The sequence below is a fragment of the Salvelinus namaycush genome, chromosome 37 (genome assembly GCF_016432855.1).
Source record: "Salvelinus namaycush isolate Seneca chromosome 37, SaNama_1.0, whole genome shotgun sequence".
In the NCBI taxonomy this organism is placed as follows: domain Eukaryota; kingdom Metazoa; phylum Chordata; class Actinopteri; order Salmoniformes; family Salmonidae; genus Salvelinus; species Salvelinus namaycush.
Genome location: NC_052343.1, coordinates 17,446,048 through 17,470,474, shown reverse-complemented (window position 1 = coordinate 17,470,474; position 24,427 = coordinate 17,446,048). Strand labels below are relative to the sequence as shown.

Here is a 24,427-nt window from a genome sequence, read left to right as displayed (position 1 = left end):
TTTTATGCAGAATGTGAAGGTGGTACGATAATGAGCATCTGTTAAAGATGGTGGCATTCCAAAGGAACCCACATCTGCACCCTGCCGATTAATCCAAAACATTCAGAGAATTCTGAAGTCATTTGTAATATCACAGAATCCATAATCAAGATTCCCTGCCAAAGCCGGCTAGGCGGCACAGACTCAATGCCCAGTTCAATGAGGAGAGAGGGAACGTATCCTTTCAAGACAGATGCACGCATTCACGAAGCGCAGGGTCATTTTAACATTCACAAGCAAAGAATGCAACAATTTATTGTAGAAAGGCAATGCACACCCAATTATTATTGAGAAAAGAACCAGTAGTAGCAGCTGATCAATACCGTAGGTGGCTATACTTTGACGCATAATGTCAGGCGAATACCAATTTGCATATTATGTCCAACAATTTATATACTGTTATCATAAACAGCATTATTTCATGTTAAGAACATATGGATGATTATGTGTCTGTAATTGAGGAAACTATTTTGTGTGCACCATATTAATTATGGGCATTATGTTTATTGTAAAGCTTATAGGCTTATTTGTTCAAACAGGTTACAGCAACTAAGAAAACACATTTAACACAACTAACCACCGTTTCTCTCTTAAACGTGTCGGTGGGGAAAATATTGATTTAATGAGGGGCAAAGAAAAAAATGGTAAGCAATGCGTTTTCAAAAATGAAAATGGGGAGAAAAGATATGTAGATTTTGGGAATCTGTGGCAGGCTTTGTTGTGGGTTGAACCAAGCCAAAGCCAGGCTAAATCCAGTCTTTAAAGTATCTCAGACAGCTATAAAAGGTACGGCAGCCTGATAGTCTCTGTTGTTCTGACAGTTTTAGTCATGAGGAGGGGGAAAAACTGAGAAACGAACCAGCGGGGTGCCTTATGAATTTAGACTAAGTTCAGATTCAACGTGTGGCCAAAACAGAACGTCTTTGGACTCTCCCTATGAACTGTCAAATCATGCAACCAAAACCATACTGGCAAAAATGCATTCTGCCAGTCTCCGCATCTGTGTGAGTTGTCAAAGGTTTAACATAGCATGACTCTGATGATCAGAACACATGTCAGCCTCGACGTTCAGTAGGCCTAGTTAATGAACGGAACAATTCAGTGCAATGGGAAATGACTGCTTCCACCACGGTCACAATACACATGAATCCATGTATATTGGAAAGAGGGGGAGGAGAAAAAATCCTTTCCAAAAAGTCAACGCTAAACAACTGAATTCTCCAAGATGAATTCTCGTACAATGGAATGCGCCGATACAATGGTCTTTCTGTGTGTAATGAAATGATGACATTGGAGAGAGAGAGAAAGTTCACGGCAGCTGTTATGTGAAGACGGGCCTGGCTGTCTATATCTGACGCGGTGGCGGTAGACTTAATCCAGCGGGCTTCGTTACGTCCTCGTTCCTGATCGCAGGAAGGAGCGTTTTACAAGGAGCCATCCTCCATGTGGCACCCTGGTAACTTTGCATGCCCTTGTGAGGCTGGATAAGACTGTAAAATTGATTCAGCTCCCCGTAATAAAAGAAGCATGCACATTATCAGTATTGTAATTATAATTAATACTACCAGCTACAGCGGGGTAGTAGAGACTTCCATTATTTACGAGGGTCCATGCTAAGCAAACACAATAATAATCTACTCCATATTTGTATTGATATGTTGATGAATGACTCTCTTTCATACCAAACACCAATGGAATGTCTCAACGTCTGATCATACCAGTACTGATTATTTCCCCTCTCCTCCGTTCCCTCATCCCTCCTCCCTCATCCCTCCATCCTCCAGTCTTTCACTAGTCCTTTGTTTGTCTCACCTTAAGTCTCACTGACTCTAGACCTCATTACCGTAGCATGGTCAGGTGATAGAGACATAGAGACACCCAGCTAGCCTGCTCGACGAGAGGAACTACCACCGTCACTAAATAAACTGTCCTAGCTTGGCTACTCACCTCATCTCGCAAACCACAGCAAACAGATGCACATTGTCTGCAGAATATTTACAATCTTAGAAGAAGCAGACATTCTCACTCATATCTGAGAATGAACTGCTGTCTAAAGATATTTAACCCATATTTACCTCAAATTAAAAAAAGGTCCACTATAGGAGTAACACATATGTCATTTTCCAAACGTGCCAGAACTTGACTTCTACAATAGAAAACAGTAATAAAACATCATAAACTATATTATATCTAACAACTGTATAAGATAAAGAAGACTGCAATCTTACTGAAATAATGATTCATTCATGTGATATTCTATAAATTGAGGAACTGGCTAATGGCTAGGGTAGGACTTTACTGCCTAATAGTGAAATAGTGTAACATAAATGCAAAGCAGAGACTCCATATTCTAGGCTATCCTTTATAATTAGGTGTCTGTGTAGCTTATGCCATCTATCCCTCCTGTTAGATAATTGTAGCCCATCCCTCCTAATTTTGCAGAGAAGAAAAAACGCTTATTTGTCCCTATCTCCTTATTAATTCTTCTCACAAATCCTTGATTATTTTCCAATCCTTTCCTCTGATAGCAGCGCTGGCTGGCTCTGTTTGTATCTCTGTCTCCCTCCCTCCTCCACACACAGAGCAGTCTGCTGTCTCCCTCCCTCCTCCACATACAGAGCAGTCTGCTGTCTCCCTCCTTCCTCCACACACAGAGCAGTCTGCTGTCTCCCTCCCTCCTCCACACACAGAGCAGTCTGCTGTCTCCCTCCCTCCTCCACACACAGAGCAGTCTGCTGTCTCCCTCCCTCCTCCACACACAGAGCAGTCTGCTGTCTCCCTCCCTCCTCCACACACAGAGCAGTCTGCTGTCTCCCTCCCTCCTCCACACACAGAGCAGTCTGCTGCCTGCCTGCCTCCTCAATCGCCTGTTTTGTTTCTCCTTTTAATGAACAGTTGGATTCTTTTATTTCTCTACAAGTGCTGGATTTGCCTTATCACCCCCCGTCCCTTTGAGGTTTGCCAATTGGTTTTATCCATGGATGTATCATTTCTTAGGCTTCCTCTTTTTTTCCCCACAAAGAGAAAGAACCAGTTCGTCAACAAGCCTCTCCGGAGCTGGAGATTGAAAACCTCACCATCACCTACCTTCCAGCGCTACTCCCAACTGGTTTGTGTAAAACTCAATTAAACTAGTCCCCACTGAATTTCACATTACAGTACGTTAAAAAAGAAATTCTTCAAGCGTGATGACAAAGCTCAAACCTTCGCTTCAGAGCAGCTATTTAAGAGATTTCCTAAACGTCTTATTCTTCCGGGTTTTGGCCTCTTGTCGATGTAAAAGGCTGCTACAAAGACAAAGAGAAGGGATTCTTTTGACTTGGGGAGAAACAAACTTTATGATGTATTTATCAACAACTAACTGCACAAAAAGACACAGCCTCTGCTTGATATGATATAAACAACGAGACGGATAAACACTGCTATTAAAGTCACTGTTTATCAACTAGAACAGCAGTAAAGAGCAGTCCCTTTGACAATTAAAGGTACATATTTGAACATGTTCTCATATGGCGGATGTCATCCTTTCCCTTTAACAGTCGTGGCAATACAAAGATGTTGATCTTGAGGGAGCATCATCGTCGCTCGATATCAAATTCTACCACTGCTTTAATACAATCTGGTTGACTTGAAAAGGCTGCTCAGTCAAGCATCATGTTGTAGTCTAAACTGCGAGACGACGTGTTCATTTACATGTGGCATTGTTGCTTTCAACCACATGATAGAGAACAAGAAATGGAGCAGGGAGTTCCTTCAGATGTCTTCTCTTTGTGTTGGATGCTAGAGTAACTTTAGGATGAAGAGCTCACCTCATCCTCTTTTCTATCCCCTGTTTTGATAGTGAGTGGGACAGAACAACCACAGCCGGCTTGGCGTTCCACTTCATCCAGGCAAGCCTGCTTATCAAGGGGGAGGCCTCCCCCTTCTTCCCCTCCCTGTCTCCCTCCTCCCCTCATCGACAGGCCTGTCCCTCCATTCTGTCCTGGAATGCTGGAGCAGCTTTCAACCCTCTCAGTACCTGAGTGGGCGTTACGTGTCATTGTCTCAGACGCAGGGGCATTATGAATGTGTGTGTGTGCGTGTGTGTGTGTGTGTGTGTGTGTGTTTATGTGTTTATGCGTGCGCACCACAAGCGGCCCTCCACAAGGTGCTTCACTACAGCGATTAGAGGAAGACGTGGAGCCTGTGTTTTGAGCCCAACATGCCCATCCCAGGACTGGGACTGGGCTGCAGATCAAGATGACTCCCTCTCTGGCGTCTACTCTGCTTTCTCTCCAGCTCTCTCCAACACACACCACATACACACACACACACACGTCACTTGCCAAGAGATCTACATTGGGAGATAGTACAGAGTTGAAGGTCAGGGCAAAGCCTCTGGAAAAACTCTCCGATAGACCACAAGACACTGCTGTGCTATTAAAAAGAAACGTTCATTTCCCTTATGCTGCTTAACATTTGTCATGGTGTGAGTCTACTAATGTGAAATCTCCATTAGGCCTATTCAATATGGGGGCTGCAGTAATGCAATAACGATGACAATTTTAAACTTAAGGATTTAAAAAAAGGAAAAAAAGATTGAGGATTTTAATCCATGTAATATTCATATTTTATATGCCATGGTACAATATGCCAATGTGCACATAAAACGATTATACAAAGTCAGAGACAAACTGTAACAAAGCTCTGTTATCTGCTGCAGATAAGAGAAATCTACTGTACAACAGTAATATTATGTTTCTAAATGATTGTCGGTTTCATGATAAATGAAAACAAATTGTAGAAATGGAAGAAAATCAATATTGATTAATTGTATTCGAGAAATACACGGTTATTCTGATAACAATTTGCTCGTGTAAAGATTTTGAGACGGATTTCTATCAATATCGATAAACCTCTCTACGTCTCTACTATTCCTAATACCCCCTAATATTCAGTTACACTCAACCTCTCCTGCATTGACACACATACATACAGTAGATCAAATACTATAGAACATTGAGGGGGGCTCAAATAACACAAACACTCTCCATAGCCTACAAAGTCAATCCCAGCAGCCTCTCTCTCCATTGGGTAAAGCAGCCAATTGATAGCAGACAGACAAGCAGGCAGGCAGGGCTGTTTCTGGGGGTACGTTAAACTCAGAGAGGAGTGGTGTAATTATCCTGCATCTACAATGTGCTACACTTCACATTTAGCCAGGATGGTAACATAAAATGTGTTTACTAGCGAGCACAATTTCCTCTACTTCTCTGCTGCATGTGGACTGAAGGAATGGCTCCTTGAATAATTCATAGCAAGAGCCATGGGCATCTGCATGGTTTCAAATGGCTGTGAATGATTACACAGGTGGGACACTGCTGAATGTGGCACAACATCCTCCAAAAAAACCTGCCTTTTCACATCCATTGCTCCATGATGTCTACAGATCTTATACAGTGTAATTGAATCAGTCATATGGTCATTGAAAATGGACACCAAAGATAAAGTCCTACTGAGCTTTATCTAAACTGCTACAGTAATGACATTAAAAGCTGATAATAATAACCTTTCCTTATTGTCTTACAGTTCCAGGCCCTCCTGCGTCGTCACTGTCATACCTTCATCTGAGAAGGTATTAGTAGTATATAACTTTGAAACACTTGAATTAAATAAATGGTTTAGGAATTGAATGGGATGTGTGGAACGGGCTCTACCTATGTATTTTCTTATTGAGAAGACGCCTGCTCGAAAAGCATAGCCCATAGCTGAATATAACAAAACAACTCAAATAGGAATTCCATTATTCTGATTTGGTCCAGCAAACATGTTATTGTTGTCATATAGCTCTGACAACTTGTCTCATTTGGGAGGATAACTGGGATATTATTGACTCAGGCACTGTGACATGCATTTTACATTTCAAAATGTCACTCTTCTATATTAAAGACACTTCATTTCTAATAATGGGGTGTTTATTGACAGGGAAAGCCCTTGAGATTAGACATCTACTTTAAGTAGTAATTCATTCTGTCTGCAGTCATATAATATAATACATTCCAAATCCCTTTGAGAAGAAAGTGATACATGAACTACTGTACTGTACACTGCTAAACATACGGGTGATCTGTAGTTCTATATATGTGAGTTGATGGTCACTAGACTCCATGACCTCCAGTGTTGTGGATGTACAGGATGTGAGTTGATGGTCACTAGAACCATTTTGAGATCCACATACAGTATGAAGCGAGCCATGGAACCCTTTTTTCTTCTGTATAGGTAGCACCGTTTCTTCTAGCTGTATAACTGTAACACCCTGAAGGAGATGATAGATGATGGAGTGGAGAAAAGGAGAGGAAGGCTTTCCTAATTCTTGACATGAAATATTACCTAGGCCATTCCACAGAGCAAAGCGCTTGGGATGGCGGGAGAGATAGCATCCATCCTCTTAGTATACCAAACAAACAAAACCTTGGTGACCTTTGACCCGACACAGCAAGTACAACTGATAAGTCACTACCAATTTCTTCTTCTTTTTCTCTGTTTTTTCTATAGTGTTTTTCTCTCTTTGGCTCAGGTTTTACCTTGCTACGCCTGTGTCCTTCTATTAAAGGTAGTAATAGCAGCCAACATCCTTCGTTTAGGCCTCTTTTATATATATATTATATATATATATATTTTATATATATATTTGTCACTCATGAAAGAGAGAAGAGAGAGATGAAAAATCTTATTTTGCCAGCTATTGGCTTCTATCTCTCCAACAGAATGAAATCCGGTCCAAAACACTGCTGTGCGCATTAGGCAGCTGTGGATTTAAGCCTTGTCCGCCATGATCAAACCAGGATTTATGAAGCATCATAACTCCCGACAACACCCAGCAGCTTATTCATTTTATATATTTCTGTCCATTCCGTGATATTCACAGCCTTGACAGTCACTCAAGATAAGCCAAAAGCCTTTTGACAGGATAGAGTGTATATATATTTTTCACTGTTCTCCTGCTCCGCTCCTTGAGAGGGAGTGCCGCTCAGTGATTTGTCTCTCGTTTTTGTCTTCACTTTGCAACCTTACCGTTTGTAAGGGGCCCTTAAATCAGTCATGCACTCCGCATGGACACGAGAGGAGAGGGGCCCGTGCAGAAAGACAAAGAGAGAGAGAGTGAGTTGTGTGTGTGAGAGAGAGAGAGAGAGAGTGAGAGCGAGAAAGAGGGAGAGAGAGAGAAAGAGAGAGATGGAGAGAGAGATAGAGACAGAGAGAAAGTGAGAGAGAGAGACAGAGAGAGAGATGGAGACAGAGAGAGAGAGAAAGAGAGATGGAGACAGAGAGAGAGATGGAGACAGAGAGAGAGAGACAGAGAGAGAGTGAGAGAGAGAGACAGAGAGATGGAGACAAAGAGAGAGTGTGTTTGACAGAGTGTGATCGGCCTCCACCACAGTATCCCACACACGTGGTGGAATTTAATCAAAACACTCACTAATCACCATTTACAGGCCTTGCTATATAAAGGGCTGTTCTCAGATATGAGAGGGCAACATGCTGATAGTGTTTCATTTAACTAGAGTGTAGGTCGGAGGCTTGATTTAATGTGGCCCACAGGAAAACCAATGAGGGAAAGAGAAATGGTTGTTCTTTATGTAATGATCACATAAGTTCACATCAATAACGCCCTAACTCATTACCAGAAACACTACATGAAAGAGGTAGAGCTGTACTCTCTCTGCAGGGTGAGCTCTGGAGTATCAGGCCAGACTGGCTAGACTGTATAAACCCTGGGTAGACGGTATAGACTGTGGGTAGACTGTATAGACTGCTACACTGTGGATAGACTGTATAGACTGCTACAATAGACTGTATAGACTGCTACAATAGACTGTATAGACTGCTACAATAGACTGTATAGACTGTGGGTAGGCTGTATAGACTGTGGCTAGACTGTATAGACTGTGGGTAGGCTGTGGGTAGACTGTATATACTGTGGCTAGACTGTATAGACTGTGGGTAGACTGTATAGACTGTGGGTAAACTGTATAGACTGTGGCTAGACTGTATAGACTGTGGGTAGACTGTATATACTGTGGGTAGACTGTATAGACTGTAGGTAAACGGTATAGACTGTGGGTAGACTGTATAGACTGTGGCTAGACTGTATATACTGTGGGTAGACTGTATATACTGTGGGTAGACTGTATAGACTGTGGGTAGGCTGTATAGACTGTGGCTAGGCTGTATATACTGTGGGTAGACTGTATATACTGTGGGCAGGCTGTATAGACTGCGGGTAGGCTGTATAGACTGTGGCTAGACTGTATAGACTGTGTGTAGACTGTATAGACTGTGGGGAGACTGTATAGACTGTGTGTAGACTGTATAGACTGTGGGGAGACTGTATAGACTGTGTGTAGACTGTATAGACTGTGTGTAGACTGTATAGACTGTGGGGAGACTGTATAGACTGCGGGTAAACTGTATATACTGTGGCTAGACTGTATAGACTGCGGGTAGACTGTAGGTAGACTGTATAGGCGGAGTGACTATATTGCAATGACCAGTGTGGCAATGTGGCATACCATACTACTCTGGAGTGGGTTAATTAGAGACTTAACTGCAGACTGCCTTTAGGCACTAGCTGTCATGTGGTAGCTAGAGGAAAACTGGTACTGCTGGGCTTGGCTGTAATACTGTAGCTCTAGGCTAGCTACTGTAGCTAGCACACACTACAGTACAGGAGGTGGAAGGATGTAATCTTCAGGAGCTGTTGATACAGGGAAACACTGAGGGTTTGGGTCAAAGGGATTAAAATGGTGGAGGTGGATGTGAGGAGGAAGGGGGTTGGAAGGGGGTTGTGGGATAGAGCGGGGAGCAGCAGGCGCCGCACCCGACAACAGAGAGGAGGCTGGGAGATTACAGGGTAGACCATGAGGCTGGGGTTGAGGATTCCTTCTCCCTGAGAGCTGGGACACAGAGTGAGTGACTCCAAATGGCATTGGAACACAGCATTACCAGCCCACTATTCAACAATATGCAGTACCCATGGAGAAGGCTTAGCTTAGCAGGGATGGCCAGGGCATCGACCAGGACCCGGAGGGAGAGCTGGGTGTTAGACCTCCATGTTGGCTGGGTGATAGCAATGGGAGGTCCATTGTTGCTGCCATGGGCCAGGTGATGTTGTTGAAAAACCTCTGTGGATGCCCCTACTACAGCAAACCATTGTGGTCTGCAACCATTCTCCTTATGGCTTCCAGTTTGTAAATCCTTCAGACTACATGTACAATACTACATGCGTTCTACATTGTGGACACTGCTGCACCAATGGCAGCAAAACATGTCAGTCATTGCCCTAAACATGTTGAAATTCAAGTCCACTAAGAGAGTTCAAAATCACACTCACCCCATTTGACAACATCCACAGCTCACATTACAGTGTTGGTTGAATAGAAGTGTTCCAAACCCCTGTGGTACTGTAGTAGCTGAAGTGGTACAGGGACAGATGACAGATGTGTTCCACTGACTGCACTGCATGGAGGAACACAACCTAGTGTCTGATAGAGTAAGAGAAGCAGTGTATCAACCCCCCCCCCCCCCCCTCTCTCTCTTTCCTTCCGCTCTCCTCTCTCTCTCTCTCTCTCTCCCAGGGGCTCAGAGAATGGATGGCCCTGTCTGACCCGGGCGACACACACGTCTTCTCCACTACACTACTGTACCTACAGCACGCCTGTCTGCTCTCTGCTCGCTACACACACACGCACTCACGTAAACACACATACACACCCACACAGAGGTGATAGGGGACCCATCTCTGTCACCCAGTGCTACAGAGCGCTACGGAGCACTGCGACCTCCCTTTAGGCAGGCAGAGGTCAACTCAGCTCTGACACTCCAGGAGCTGCATGGGAAGATGGAGTGGGGTAGATGGGGAACGGTGGTTGAGGTAGGGGAGGGTGGGGAAGGGGTCCAAGCATGAGCCTCACCATCACCATACATACCGTACCTCTGCCACTGTCACCAACACACCGAACAGCCACACAACTACCAGCCTCTCTTCATGGAGCTGAGTGACCCACCTCCTATACCTGTATGTCCCCCTGTCCTTACCCATGACATTGATGTTTAAGAGGGGTGGAATGGCTGAGACCCCGTGACCAGAGCATCATAAACCCCATAGATAAGCCAGCAATGGAGGAGCGAGCTCTGTGTGCTCCTGCGCGGTGTGCAATGAGAAGAAGTGATACCCCACTGATACCACACTCTAAAGACTGCAGGGATATGTTTATTCGCACAGCCGGATGTGCAATCAATAAAATGGATTAGCTGCAGAGGTATGTATAAAGGTTATCAGAAAGTTCTCGAACACAGATGCGACCCCACAAAACTATTTTGTAATGTGTCTGCTTATTTCAGAGAAAATCGGATGTATTTTCTTCCAAAAAGTATTTATAAAGAGATATACAATGTGGAAGGAGACAAATGAAATCCCTGCAATGAACCCTATAATGTCATTCTATTGTGACCAGGGTGATAGAGGTGATACTGTATATCTTCATTCTAGTGCCCATCAGTGATTTTCTTCCCATCTTCTGCCATGTGCAGGGTGTCCATGCAGTTCGCTATTCTTCCTCGCTCTAACTGTGTGTGTGTGTGTGTGTGTGTGTGTGTGTGTGTGTGTGTGTGTGTGTGTGTGTGTGTGTGTGTGTGTGTGTGTGTGTGTGTGTGTGTGTGTGTGTGTGTGTGTGTGTGTGTGTCTAACACTCATTCACCCCACTGATCTCTCACTCTGACCCCCTACTGCAGATGAAAAGCACCCCGAAGAAGGCCTCTCTCTCTCCCTCTCCTCCACTCGCTCTCTGCTGCAGCTGAAGGTGGGTGGGGGTTCATCGTGACCAATGGCATCCCACCACAGAGCTTTATCCTAAAGCACATTGACAATGCTTTTCACACCTACTTACGGCAGCTGTGCCATGATGGGGGCGGCGAGGCCGGGCGGCCAGGAAGGAGAGGTGAATCATACACAACAGTTCTAAAATCAGGCCAGGGCTGAGGCTCTTAAAGATGCATAGAATGGACTCTTTAACTAAGCAACCGTGATCCTCTTAATCAAAACCTTGCAGATCATTATTTTAATGTCCAAGGAATTGTTTATTGTCTGAAAATCACACCCTGTTTCCTCCTGTCCAGCTCCTGTCCTCAGGCCCGGTAGCTCTTTCAGGAAGAGCTTTAAAATCCCTGCTGGGCTCACAGACAGACAGCTCCATCTGCTTCCCCCAGATCGATACACAGGCATTTCTCATCATCGATTATACAATTATGCTAAAGCTAAATCAACAGCCCACTCTCCAGAACAAGCCCATTAACCAACCCTGGACAGGAGAGGAGAGTAGGCTTGAAGAGCTGCTGCTTTTTACCCAAGTGCTCTAAAGAGAAGCCTAGTGCTCAGACAGTCCAGGTACTTCACTAGACATGATTATAATGCCACAAGGGTGCAATACATCACTCTTATTAGCCACACCGGAGCACAATGGTATCATAATTAATGGGCACAGCAGGATTGAACGCTGCCCTGACATGGAAAAGTGGGTCTACTTAAGCTTTACAAGGCATTTAAATATGCAGAGTGAATGGCACAGTGAGTCAAAACCCTCCTGCTACAGAGGGAGGGAGAACGGCCAGCTAGGCTACACGCTCGTTAGCGTGACACGACACCCTCAGTGGCATTCATACAAGGACGCGCGGCCGTCTGTCTGTGTTGTCCTCTACTGCAACGACAACATAGTGCCTGACTGGGGAGAGTGATGGATGATACTATACAGCATGCCTCTCCTCTCTTCTGTTTGTCATCAGTGCTGCCCATCACTTTCACTTGGGGTTTTTTTCTGCGTCTTTTCTGTGTGTCACAATTAGGCTTAGGTTTATGAGTGTTTGTGGAAACATCCTAATTTGGGTGTATTGTGGTTTGTGGTCTGTTTGTGGTGGATGTTTAGAGAGTGGTGGCTGTGACAGACAGAGCCTGGTGTCTGGTGTCTGTGTGTGGTGTTGCAGGGGGAGGCCAGCCGCCAGGCCTGTCTGCCTCCACCAACAGTGAGGGAACAATGCACATAAAAGGCATTCGGGGGAAGAGTCTGGGCTGACGTCTTTCACTGTCTCTGCTGAATGAAGCAAGAACAAACGTGTGTGTGTGTGTGTGTGTGTGTGTGTGTGTGTGTGTGTGTGTGTGTGTGTGTGTGTGTGTGTGTGTGTGTGTGTGTGTGTGTGTGTGTGTGTGTGTGTGTGTGTGTCTGTGTGTGTGTGTGTGTGTGCACTTCGGTCTGTGTGCTTACGCATGATGTGTAGGATGCTAAGTCTTCTCACATTCTATATAATGAAGTCTGCTGTCCTTAGCACCCCCCTCCCTACCATCACCAGCCTCCAGTTCAGTCTTACAGTACAATACTCTACCCCTGTCTGCCACAGTGACATAGTCACTTAATATTACACTACAGCTACGGTACAGCCTGAGCACTCCGTTCACTCCAGCCTGACCGTGCAGTTATCGCCTGGCTCAGTGCAATCAATTATTGTTGCCGCGGAATCATTAATAATTTCCTAATGAAAACGATTCTGTTGATCTCTGTTGTATTTTAATTAAGCATAATTACGCTGCTGCTCTGAGCTGTGGTGGGGCCTCCTTTAGGGCACAATTTTGACATTGTCAGTTGTTTAGTTATTATTCAGTCACAATGTTCCCAGATAACAGATAATAACCTCAGCACCTCCTATTTGCCGCAGTCGTTTTAAAAGGGGAGGGTTGAAATGAACAATTCAATCTAAACTGTTACAGTACTCTCTCTCCTCTCCCGCAGTCCCAAACAGTTTTCACAATATATTTCCCCCTTTCTAAACCAAACCATCTCATTCTGATTTCTCCCTATTTTGTTTTGGACAGAATATAAAAAATTCTGATCCAATTTCAAAAGTACTGTGGAGAGACAGTTAAGATTTCAGTTGATGAGAAATGAATCTATAAATATCTAGCCATGTCCCGCAAGTTCACCATATACCTCCGAGGTCTCTGGCTAAGAGCGTGTGAACAACGGACGTGTGAGAAAAGGGATCTGATGGCGAGGACTTAGTGAACATGAAATAACAGAAAGACACAGCAGTGAGTTACAGTCTAATTCTACACCGTATGGGCTTATGTAAAACGCCCTAGTACATTGGTCAATTTCCGCTCCAACAATGGCCGACTTTCTCCAGAGACATATTGGACGTGCTGTATCTGAATGTGGTCCGCTTAAGAGGCTTACGTTAGAAAAACTTAGGTGACCTTAGAATAATAGGACATAATATCAAGACAGAGCGCGGGTGAGTTTCTAAGGGCTCAGATATCAGGTGACAATGGTCGAGCACAATAGGAGAGCACTGAGTTGAATACAGCCATACTGACTTTACTGTCATACTGGTAATGATGATATACATTCCATGTAATGTGTGGACAGTAGCTACCAAGAAATCTGACGAAGTGTAAAACATGCAGAATGACTGGTGGATGTCCAGTCTTGGAGGCCTACATTATGTTCTCTCTATAAAAGGCAAAAAATAAGAAAAATAAATAAATAAAATAAGAGCATTGGAAATGGACTGTTATATGATGGAGGAGGCACTGTATTTCATGACATTGTGGATAGGAGTGATCCTGAAATGATATATATATTTATTGTCCCATTTCTTCTTTGTTTCTTTTTGTTTTAATTACTGAACGTCGCTCTTTTGATTCAATAGTGGAATAATGAAAACGGCAAAAAGAATTATGCAATTAAATACTATGCATTTCTTTCTGAATTAATAAACACTTCCATATTGTTAATCAAATGTACCAATTCTCCACTGATATCCTCCCTCTCTGACTTGCTTTCTCGCTTTCCCTATCCCTATCGCTCTCTCACTCTCTCCCTATCTCTCTACCAATTCTCCCCCAATTCCCTCCCTCCCTCCCTCTGCGTTACTGTAATGTGTAATTACTCCACAGACTCGCTGCCTGTTTCTAGAAAACGTCAGTGGTTCAAAGAAACTGTCCATGTGTGGCGCGGAGCATTGTGGAGGTTCCAGGTGGATTTCTCGATAATGAGTTGGTGCAGCAGTCAAGTTGAGAGTTTTAGTAATGGCTGGCTGCTGTGCTCTGTGCTGAGGCACTACAGTATACTGGCTGCCTGCATGGGAGTCTAATGTAAAACAAACAGCACTGTATGCTTACTGTTTCTGGTGCTACTGATAGAAAAACTGCCTGGTAAAACCAGATATTATGTTAATTCCACTTTTTATATTATCACGTCTTCAAGGGGGAATTGGTAGACATTCTTCATTTTAAAGTAATATATATTTAACACAAACTGTGGGCATATGACACATAGACATAATAACCAACAGTATATAGTCGTAGTTGATAGGGTAAACTCTCAGTAGAAACGTTAGTTTAGAAATGTCTCATTATACAGTGTGTCGTTGGTCAATATCAACAACACAAAATGATAGAGACAGTGAGTGGCAAATCATTAAAAAAGGGACATTCAGTAGAACCAGGACACAGGACAGAATTAAATAATATTCCATGTCTAATATTAGATATGTGGTAACCGTGGTAGTGTGTTTTCTGCTGGATGCCCGGGGCAGCCCAATGGGGATTCCACCAAACTCACATAGTTCTTGTTCACGGTGAACTAGCATGTATTATACATTACACACTGTTGGACTGCATCAGTCCATTGGGAATCATTTCTCTCTTTAGGAGGCACTCCTCAATCCATGTACACAAGATGTCTGAGACAGTGCTCAAGAAAGCCAAGATGATTGGAACACGAGCCAAGTAGCCATATTCAGCGAGAACCAATGAACATGCAGTATATTGAGATGTTCACTGATTACCATAAGTCAACTGCCTTTTTTAGCGCAAAACAGACAAACAGACAAAAAGCAACACTTGGGGAGAGATGTAAACACTGAGGCCCTATGGCTCTGTGTGTCTGTGTGTCTGCTTCATGCAGAGAGGGAGTCATCACTGAGTCATTCTGTACTGTCTGGTGTCTGCGTGGAGCTATAGAAATAGAATAACTAGAGTAATTCTCTCTGGGGCCATAGAAATACAATAACTAAATAGATGATGTACAATAACTACAGATATTCTCTCTGGGGCCATAGAAGTACAATAACTAAATAGATTCTGTACAATAACTAGAGAGATTCTCTCTGAGGCCACATACATAGAATAACTAGAGAGATTCTGTCTGGGGCCACATACATAGAATAACTAGAGAGATTCTGTCTGGGGCCACATACATAGAATAACTAGAGAGATTCTGTCTGGGGCCATAGAAATAGAAAAACTGGATGGATGCTGATTTTGTCTAGGTCTACAGATTTTGTCTCAAAATGACTACACACAGTAAGGTGACAAATATTATCCAAATATTTCCAAATTGAAATTAATTATATTTTTCAGTATTTTATCCCTCTGTATCGTTTATTATGGCTTGGCAGGCGTGTGATTGTGGAGAAAGGTTTAGCGGCTCTATACTAATACAACACAAACGGCTCTCACTGGGGGACTCCTCTTTTTTGTCCGACTTTCACATCACTTCCTTTTCTAATTGAATAAGGGTCAACTAGATGCTATGAACAAGGGGATATGAAGGACAATGCTACAGAGGTGATCACAGATCCATAACGTCCGTTTGTGTGAGATGATGACAGTATTGCAACTACGTCTTGGATGTCTTCTATAATGACTATGAAGACGGCGAGGGGAAATGACAGACTTAACAAAACGAGACCAAATCCTGTTATTACTCCCTTTTTTGTTTCATATATTCAGATTAGGAGATTTTTAAAGAAGTGCATAATCTCCTTTAACAGCTTATCATAAACTTGAATGATTTGGTGATAAAGAGCACAAAGTTAAGTCTCCGGTTAAGAGGATAACTCCCCAGTGCAGTCTAGTGATTAGTAGATGAGAATTGGGAGACCCGAAAGAAAATCCAAGCTGCAAATCCCAGTTCCCGCTCTGATTCACTTTGAGCGGAAGAAACTCCATTTCAGCTCCTTCGTGAGTCTAGTCACAGGGTAATCATTTAGAAAACGGGATAACTAGAAACCACTTCTTGCATCCCTTTTGAATTCAAACATCTTTATTTACTTATTTATGTGCCTGTGTGTCTCTGGATACACCCGTCAAGACCCAATTATGGGCTGCAGCAGCCAGTCAGCAGCACAGTGCTTTCATAAAGAGTGAAGTCTGAAGACTGTACTGACAGTGTCAGTGTGCCATATTAGCATTTTACAATCAGTAACCTTAAACCCAATCATGAACTATGGATGGGCAGCCATTTTGAGCTTGCCTAATAAGGGCATTCTAGCTGTATCAGACAGCAAATAAATCCCTCATTTTTATTTCAGTGTGATTCGAGACTCACAACCTCCACGGTCACACCCAATAACCCTAAATTACATAAAAAGAGAGATATGCCATAAGCAAGTTTCAGATTATCGTCTACATAATAATTTGGGGGAATTGTCATTTGTGAACAGAGAGGAATTCACTCAGACTGAGTACAAAAAGCTAATTAATATATTTACCTTGTGAAATCTAAAACCACTGACTTTGTCGTATGTTGTTTTCCCGTTCCTAATCAATACTTTGGTTTGATACACTAAATGACTTCAGAGGGATGTAAAAAAAATGTTTTGGATTGAAAGACAGTGAGAGACAGACAGACAGCAGAACTTAAGTGGGGGAATTGTCTGTCAGACTGTGTGTTTGGCTGCTGTGGTGTTGCTAGGGAGATAACAGACTGTATACAGCAGTCTGGAGATTGAGCTTACCTTTGCTGTACACCACACAGTTATTTTTGTTGTCTTCTGCTCCTTGCCAAGTCACATCCAGCAGCCACCTGGGGCCCGCGCTGAGCACCACCGGTACACGGCTCTTCATCTTCTGGACGGGGACAGATAACAAACACTAATCATTTGCTTATTTTGGTGATTAAACAAACAATAATTAAATAATAGCCACCAAGTTATGCTTCCTCTTCTTCTCTGCAAGCCATAAACATGGTCATTCTATAAGCTAGTAGGCCCTCTTCTTTGCCCCGCAATGAGAAGATTTGGGAATTGAGAGGGTTGTGGGTGGAGGGGTTGGAGTACGGGGGGGTTGGGGCAGAGGAATGGGATCTAGGTGGTGGGGGCAGTTGGGGTAGGAGAGTGGTTGGAGTGGTGGTGGTAGTGGGGGGGCATACAGTGCTGCTAACGCCTGGTCCCTATGATCCCAATGATACAGTATCAGATCTCCCAGATTAAGAAGATCTCGGATGCCTAGAATGCCGATGACTTTTAGAGTGAAGGAGGCGAGTGTTCAGGAGTGAACTTTAGGCACATTGTGCTGCGCTATCGCTGGGATCTCACTATTTCCTGAAACAGCCAGGGAAGAATTTAAAGAATCAGTATCCATTTCAAAGGGTGATTGAGGCTACGTCTTATAATATGCCGGCAAATTATTCTGAATGTGTAACATCATTTTTCTTCTGGGCTCGGGTCAAGCGTTGGTGCTTTAAGTTATTTCTATGGAAGGAAAACAGGGAGATAGATGCTGTGGCCCCAGCTAAATGTATTCACAACCAGACATGGAGAGGGGTCGTCAGATTGTAAGGCCTTTCTATTTATCTTCATATGATTTTCTATTCTATTTTATTTTTCAAATTTATTTTTATTTTTTATTTTTTTTACAAAGGGTAATGAAAGCCAAGAGTACGTCTTCAGTGCTCTTGGAGAGGGGTAGAAGCATCTTTCTTGGGCAGCACTTACAGTAGCCTATTCCTAGCAGGCAAAATGTCAGTATTTCAAGGCCATTACTTTTTAACTCCCAGGCCCTCCTTCATTAGGGTGTTACAGAAATAGTTTAACGAAGAGAAAATGGTCTGGGGTGCAATCTGTTCTCGACACTTCATTTATTTTTCCATTTGAAACAGGCTGCCATGAGACACCATCCATCTGCCTAATGCAACAGAAAAGCACTAGTTGTCTCACTATGTGTTTCAGATATTTCTTCGGAAAGGCAGCAACAACCCTTCAAGGATAAATGCAAATGCCACTTTCACACGTTAAAGGTCTGAATTGGCACAGATACACACAAAATATGATTTATTGTGCACGTGGGTGAAGCACACACAGAAATCTTCTGTTAGTAGTGACTGAGGATTAGAGGGCTCTCTCTCTTCTCTGAGAAAACAGAAATACTGTAGGCTACATTCAATAACAAAAGTGCAGACAGCATATGGGCTCTGATCTCAGTCAGTCTGTCACACACAAATGAAACAATACGTATAAAATGAAACGAAAACCTCAACTCTAGTTCTTACATAGCAGCTCGAAGCAATGGTGGACTTGTGCCAGTCAGACAGATCAAACACCTAGTGAACAGCACATTGTGTCTGTTGATTTTCTCATTCCTTAATATTTAGGTATCTTATCCCACCCTGGCAGAGGAACAGAGAGAGACCTCCGTCATTTAAGCCGTCCTCTATTTCACATCTCAAATTAGCCTGACAATAAAGTCGTATATCTTCAGCGAACCTGTAAATCTTACAACCCTGTCAAAAGGAGTAAAGGAGACGGATCTGATTGTTGCTACGACGACTATCTAAAATGAGAATCGGATTAACCCTTTGTCAGATCTCCAGACTGGGGGCCATCTCTCTTATTTAACTGTGTGAGGCTTCTTCTTCCCCTCTTCCTGTCCGTCTTTTCTCTAAGGCCTTCTGGGAATTCACTATATTACTCTGCCTCTCACCAGGGAGAGAGTAATAATAATATATGGGAATAGTTTTCAACATTAGAAATACCATAAGAAAGCAAACATATGTACTGGATTAGATTTCCTTTCAAATTGTATTTGAATTTGAATGATTTACATTATTGACATGTATTTTTGTTTCAATGTGTTTTCTTAATATAACGATTCATTGTCAAAATCATCATAACATAACTTATTAATAAAACTAAACGTAACCAATTGGAAATTAATAAGTTAACTGAATACATTTATCAAAATAATGGTAAATTTATCATATAGCTCTATTTTTAATTTTGCTGAAATTTAAATGCGCTATTAATTTAAATGTCCTACTCTAAATAATGACTATGTTGGGGCTTTGAAGTATTTCAGACAAAGGAATGCAGAGAAGGTGTATTCTGGGTATAACACACAATGATGTCACCAAGGTGAGGAGCATATTAGCCTTAAATGAACGCCCTCTTCCTATACAGTAAATACAGGACATATGTAGTCAAAGCTTCAGACAAAGTCAGAGTGACAAGCAGAACATGTTGATTTCTCTGGAGTGAGAGGGATGTACACAAAATAAAAACATACCCCTTTCTCTAACTACCAATCACAACTAAGGAATGTGACGTACAACAGTGACTCTGTCCTGTTCCACTTCCTCATGAATAAATGTATTCAGAACAGCAAATAATACTGACCCCTATTGGATATTACAACATCAACACCACCGGCTTTATAATCCAAAGCCACATACAATACGGTTTCATTCAGACTAATATTAAGACTAGCTATTCTACAGATCAGAGGACTCTACGTTTTATTGACAGTGATTAAGAGAGTGTTCACCACCATTCACAGAAATTAAAATAGGTGGCTTTATTAATCCAATCAGATCAAGTAAAAAAAAGTAGAAACAATGGTGATGTTCAAATTTGAAAATGTATGACAGTTAACTCTGTCCCTAAATGTTTTTTATTCAATAAAATAAAATAAGGACATTTGAAGTATCTACAGTTAATTACATGGAAAATAAATGTGACAAAATGTGTCACTTTATAAAGTAATGTCATGGATAAGTGTTGAAAAGCATCCACCCTTCCTCCTCATGGTGTGTTGTGGTTTATCCACCCTGTTCCCTCACTCCAGTGGTTTCAATACTCTCCCAGGGTTTTTTCTGAGCTCTGTTACCGTTCAACCAACGTGTAAAAGATACAGTGACCAAAACAGTGTAGTCAGCGAGGAAGTGATTACCAACTAATGCTCCAAATTCGCTATAAAATGAAAATCAATATTTCCACAAGTTGCTGCAACATAAAAGATAACCTTCATTGATTTTTCGAGACTTAGGCCTCTGTGATAAAATCTAATATAAATTTTCAGCCACACGGATTTGGATCAGAGCGAAGAGCAGGGGCTGAGCGATAAGTTCCATTGCACATCTCTCATAGTTGGATTTTTCCTCCTTCCTTCCAAAGGCAGAGCCCTAGCTATTTATAATTGGCACTGTGTGAGGAAAAGCTTCTATCAGGAATCTGTTCTAATTTTTATTACTGAGAAGCTAAAGCCTGTTCCAGATAATTTGGAATTTTCAGGGGAATTGTGATGGAGCTGATGGCAGTGCCGGACTGACACCAGAAAGGAGCTAACCTGTAATAGCCTCTGTGGCTGGGCTGATTAAATGTTGCCATAGATGAAAGACCTGCCATCACCGCAATAAATTAACCAATCACACAAATCCCAAGTCGCTACTAATCCCTCCTTGATACCATGATCCTCAGATCAGCTGAAGGAGGTGAGGAAGAAAGTGGCTCGTGACACTCAGCTTCCTCCTAACTCCCTGGTTTCCTGTGTAAACAAGCTAATGATATCACCACTGACCATTTCACCACCACTGGGCAACTCTTAACCCGCTTCACGGTCAGGGCAGGGGAAATCGATATCAATCCTTCTTTTTTTCCATCGTTTTTTTTTCTACCAAGGTCACAAATGTAGTACTGTATCTGTCCTGATCCCCAACTGTAGAGAAATCAAACCCAGTTTTAGTCTGAGCATCTTTACAATATTTTCTACTTCTTGTTTTGCTTAAAAAGGTCCACGGTATATCCAGTAGCCATGGATATTAAAAACACGTACAGTATGGAAGACTAACTGTGCTCTGAATCATAATACAAATGCAAATATATATATATATTTTTTATAGCATTTTACTTAGAAAATACACATTTCAGTTTTTTATATTTCAATAATATGTATTCAGTTCCTTAAATGAAACTAGTCCTTAAGTTCAGTATAAATATTGTTTTTTTTCTTCAGTGAAAAACATTGTAAATAGTAGAAGAAGCAGCATCTCTCTGTGTGTTTCACTCCCACACACAGCGCTTGACCCAGCGTTCATATGTTAACAACAGGCCACTAATAGGTTTGATGTGTCATGTCCATATAAGACTCGGGTTAGCCCTTTATATGAAATTAAGGGCAGAAAAGCTTATGGATGTGTTATGTCAAGTTTCTATATTATATGTTACTACGGTGGAGGTATATAGGGATAAAGGATTTGCACCTGTTTACAGCATACTACAGCACACACCTTGATAACGCCCATTGCAATTAGTTGTTCCCCACGATGAAACAAATTGCATGTGGTCAACTGGAAATTTCATTAGAGGAGATTTTCCTCTAGCCCTCGTTATCTCATTCCCGTATGAATATTTCTTTAGCCTCAAGGACGGATGACTTGCCAGGGTCTTTCTGTCAAATAAATGGCCAAAACCCTTTCTCTTTCAATCCATCTCCAAGTTTCTATGCATGTATAGAAAGCTTATATTCAGAATATGGATATTTATGTATATTTTCCTTTAATATAACCCCCGAAAAAACACAATTATCTGTCAACATCCCACATGAACTGGGAAATGCTTCCAATGCATCCATTTCTCAGGTCTCATTTCAAGCCATTCTCTCCATCTTTTAACGGTAGTATAGTTACATCTGCCCAAATAAAATATACAGTACCTTCATATAGCTTTCTGTTTCTCTCTCTCTCCCTACAGTAGCATCTGCTATTGGGAGACTAAATAACAGAAATATGCAAAAATTCGACACTAATTCCCTGTAGAGATAGATCTTGGCTGCTGCCCTGTCATAAATCAGAGCATTTCGATATGAAATGAGGCAAGCTGCTCTAATCATTTCTGCATTTCAAATTGGATCACTGGCTCAATCGCTTGGCTTTTAAACTGCTTGCCTAAGAGCAAATGTGAGGTGGGAGATAATTTGCAGAAATCTTCTCTCTCCCTGCACTTGCTCTGTGCTGCAGTTATTTTACTGCTTGAGTGCAAAATAATGCTTTTTTCTTTTCTACCCCCCTCCTCCCCACACACACACACATCTTTCTCTTTTCAACTTTGTTCAATTCTGTTCCTGGAATCTTTAAAAGGACACCAATCACTCTGCCTTTAGTTGTTGTTGCTATAATGACAGCTACCCATTGCTGTGCCTTTAGTTTGTAGATCATGGCAGCCATGGGAAATATACATGCAGTATTTGATCAATTAAATGACATCCTATCTGTTCTTACCTATTTGAATGTATCTATCTGTTCCTGATTGTAACCACATATGGACAATAAGGGACCTTGAGTCTTAGATACCACATTGAGTGTATGTTGATTGATCATTACAATATGACAGAAAAAAGGAGTGAGTGAGGGAAAGCAATGAGTTCCAAGCATCCTCCATTCTCCCAAACCTCCAGGCAGTAAGAGCTGCTCCAACTCCAAACCCATCCAGTGTAGTGTAAGATCTACCTGCCCTCCAGACAAGTCCTCTCTCTCTCTCTCTCTCTCGCTCTCTATCTCTCACTCTCTATCTCTCGCTCTCTATCTCTCTCTCTCTCTCTCTCTCTCTCTCTCTCTCTCTCTCTCTCTCTCTCTCTCTCTCTCTCATTCTCTCTCTCTCTCCCTCTCTCTCATTATCAATCTCTCTCTCACTCTCTCGGAATGGGAGGAGTTATGCGAGGAAGTAGATATGGGAGGTTTGATGGACAATATGTTTAAATGACAATTTAAAAAGTATAAAAATAACTAAACCACATCAGCAATGCAATATCTTATGATCATATCCTCCTTACTGCAACAGACAAACTACGGGCCTTTGACATATTCCAGTCTATTGTCCCTGTCCACCAACCAGTTGTTTGGCTGAAGTGAATGTTTCATTCAAATTCATATGTTAATCCATGAACTGCAAGTTGCAGCTACAGAATATAATGTGTAGCCTATGTATCATTATTTGACGTAGGGAAGAAAGAGAACATAGAATTTGTAATGCACGCTTCACTACTTAATAATGACTAGGAGGTACACATCCTGTACACGTCTTCCTACTGTTTGGCTTCGGTCAGAGAAATAACATTGAACGCCTCAGTTCTCTCTGTTTGAATTTCCTATTTGAATTCAATTGGGGACTTGTTTGATCTTTGCATGTAACTTAGGGCTCGGCTCCTGGAGCCATGAGAAACTATGTGAGCACATAATAGAGAAGCGACAGCCAGCGATGTGTTCACCTGTATGGTACATTACTGTTCCCCCAGGGTCACTGAACCAGCCAGGTGGCTCATACTCCGGACAGCTCCACTTTAAACACACAGGAATAAACACACGGAGGGGCCTTTCTTCAAAGAAGACATGAAGAGACAAAGTCTGTCAGCCATTAAGGTCACAAGCTATCCCCCCACACATAAACACAGACCTAGGAGCAGTCATAAATCAGTGAAGACAAACAATCACATTCAAGGCAAGATGATGCTTGAATAAAGCCCGGATAAACCTCAATGCCCCTTTAAGGTACAGCCTTGGATTTTAATACGTTCCTTTGAACTCTTATTTCTTCTCTGTGAAGTCAGAAATCACAATGCAATAAAAAAGCATCTACGTGGCATTATATTTAAGGAAGCTATTTTGCGCAACCCTCTTGGCCATCCCTGAACTGCAGAAAAATCTTACCTACTGATATTTGCATAATTATTTGATTGTATACCTATGACACAGAAACAGTTTGATTCTCGCGTGCACTTTAGAGAAATGGGGGTCTTAATAAATCCCCTTTAAAGACCGGCCATATTTACACTGAGGTAAGTAAATAAGATAAAGATGGTGAACTTGCCCCCACTAAATGTATTAGACGTGAACTCCCTTATCACAGTCTCAGCACACGGACTGTTAAAAGATGTGGTTCCAGGACGGGAAATGGTCTTTGTTACCCAATTAGTTTCCTGACGACCCTGTGGTGTAATATTCCTGTTTTGACAGCCTCATAAACACACACACAAACACGCATTTGCACACACACATACATATAAACACACACACACACACTGCTATGTGCTGGACTTCCAGGCATGTGAAGCCGACACTGTCCAGGCCTCCTCTCCTCTGGTCTTATCTGGGTTCTTTATCTCAAAGCCTCCTCTGATAGAAGACCCATGTGACCACCAACCAAATCAGCATACGGAATACTTTCATTTTCTGCTGTTCATCCATCTGGAGTCATTTGACAGGGTTTTGTCTTTGGGCTTTGGTGGGCCCCAAACCAGGCTAGCAAGGCT

At 42.3% G+C, this 24,427-nt stretch overlaps 1 protein-coding gene across 1 annotated transcript in view; it reads right to left on the bottom strand.

The window, feature by feature from the left end:
- LOC120031201 (zinc finger protein ZFPM2-like) overlaps nucleotides 1–24,427 on the bottom strand; it is a 96,136-nt gene that overhangs the window by 37,967 nt on the left and 33,742 nt on the right. Inside the window, exon 3 of the mRNA XM_038976840.1 lies at nucleotides 16,867–16,978. Coding sequence (XP_038832768.1) covers nucleotides 16,867–16,978 — 112 coding nt within the window. The remainder of the gene's footprint in view (nucleotides 1–16,866; nucleotides 16,979–24,427) is intronic.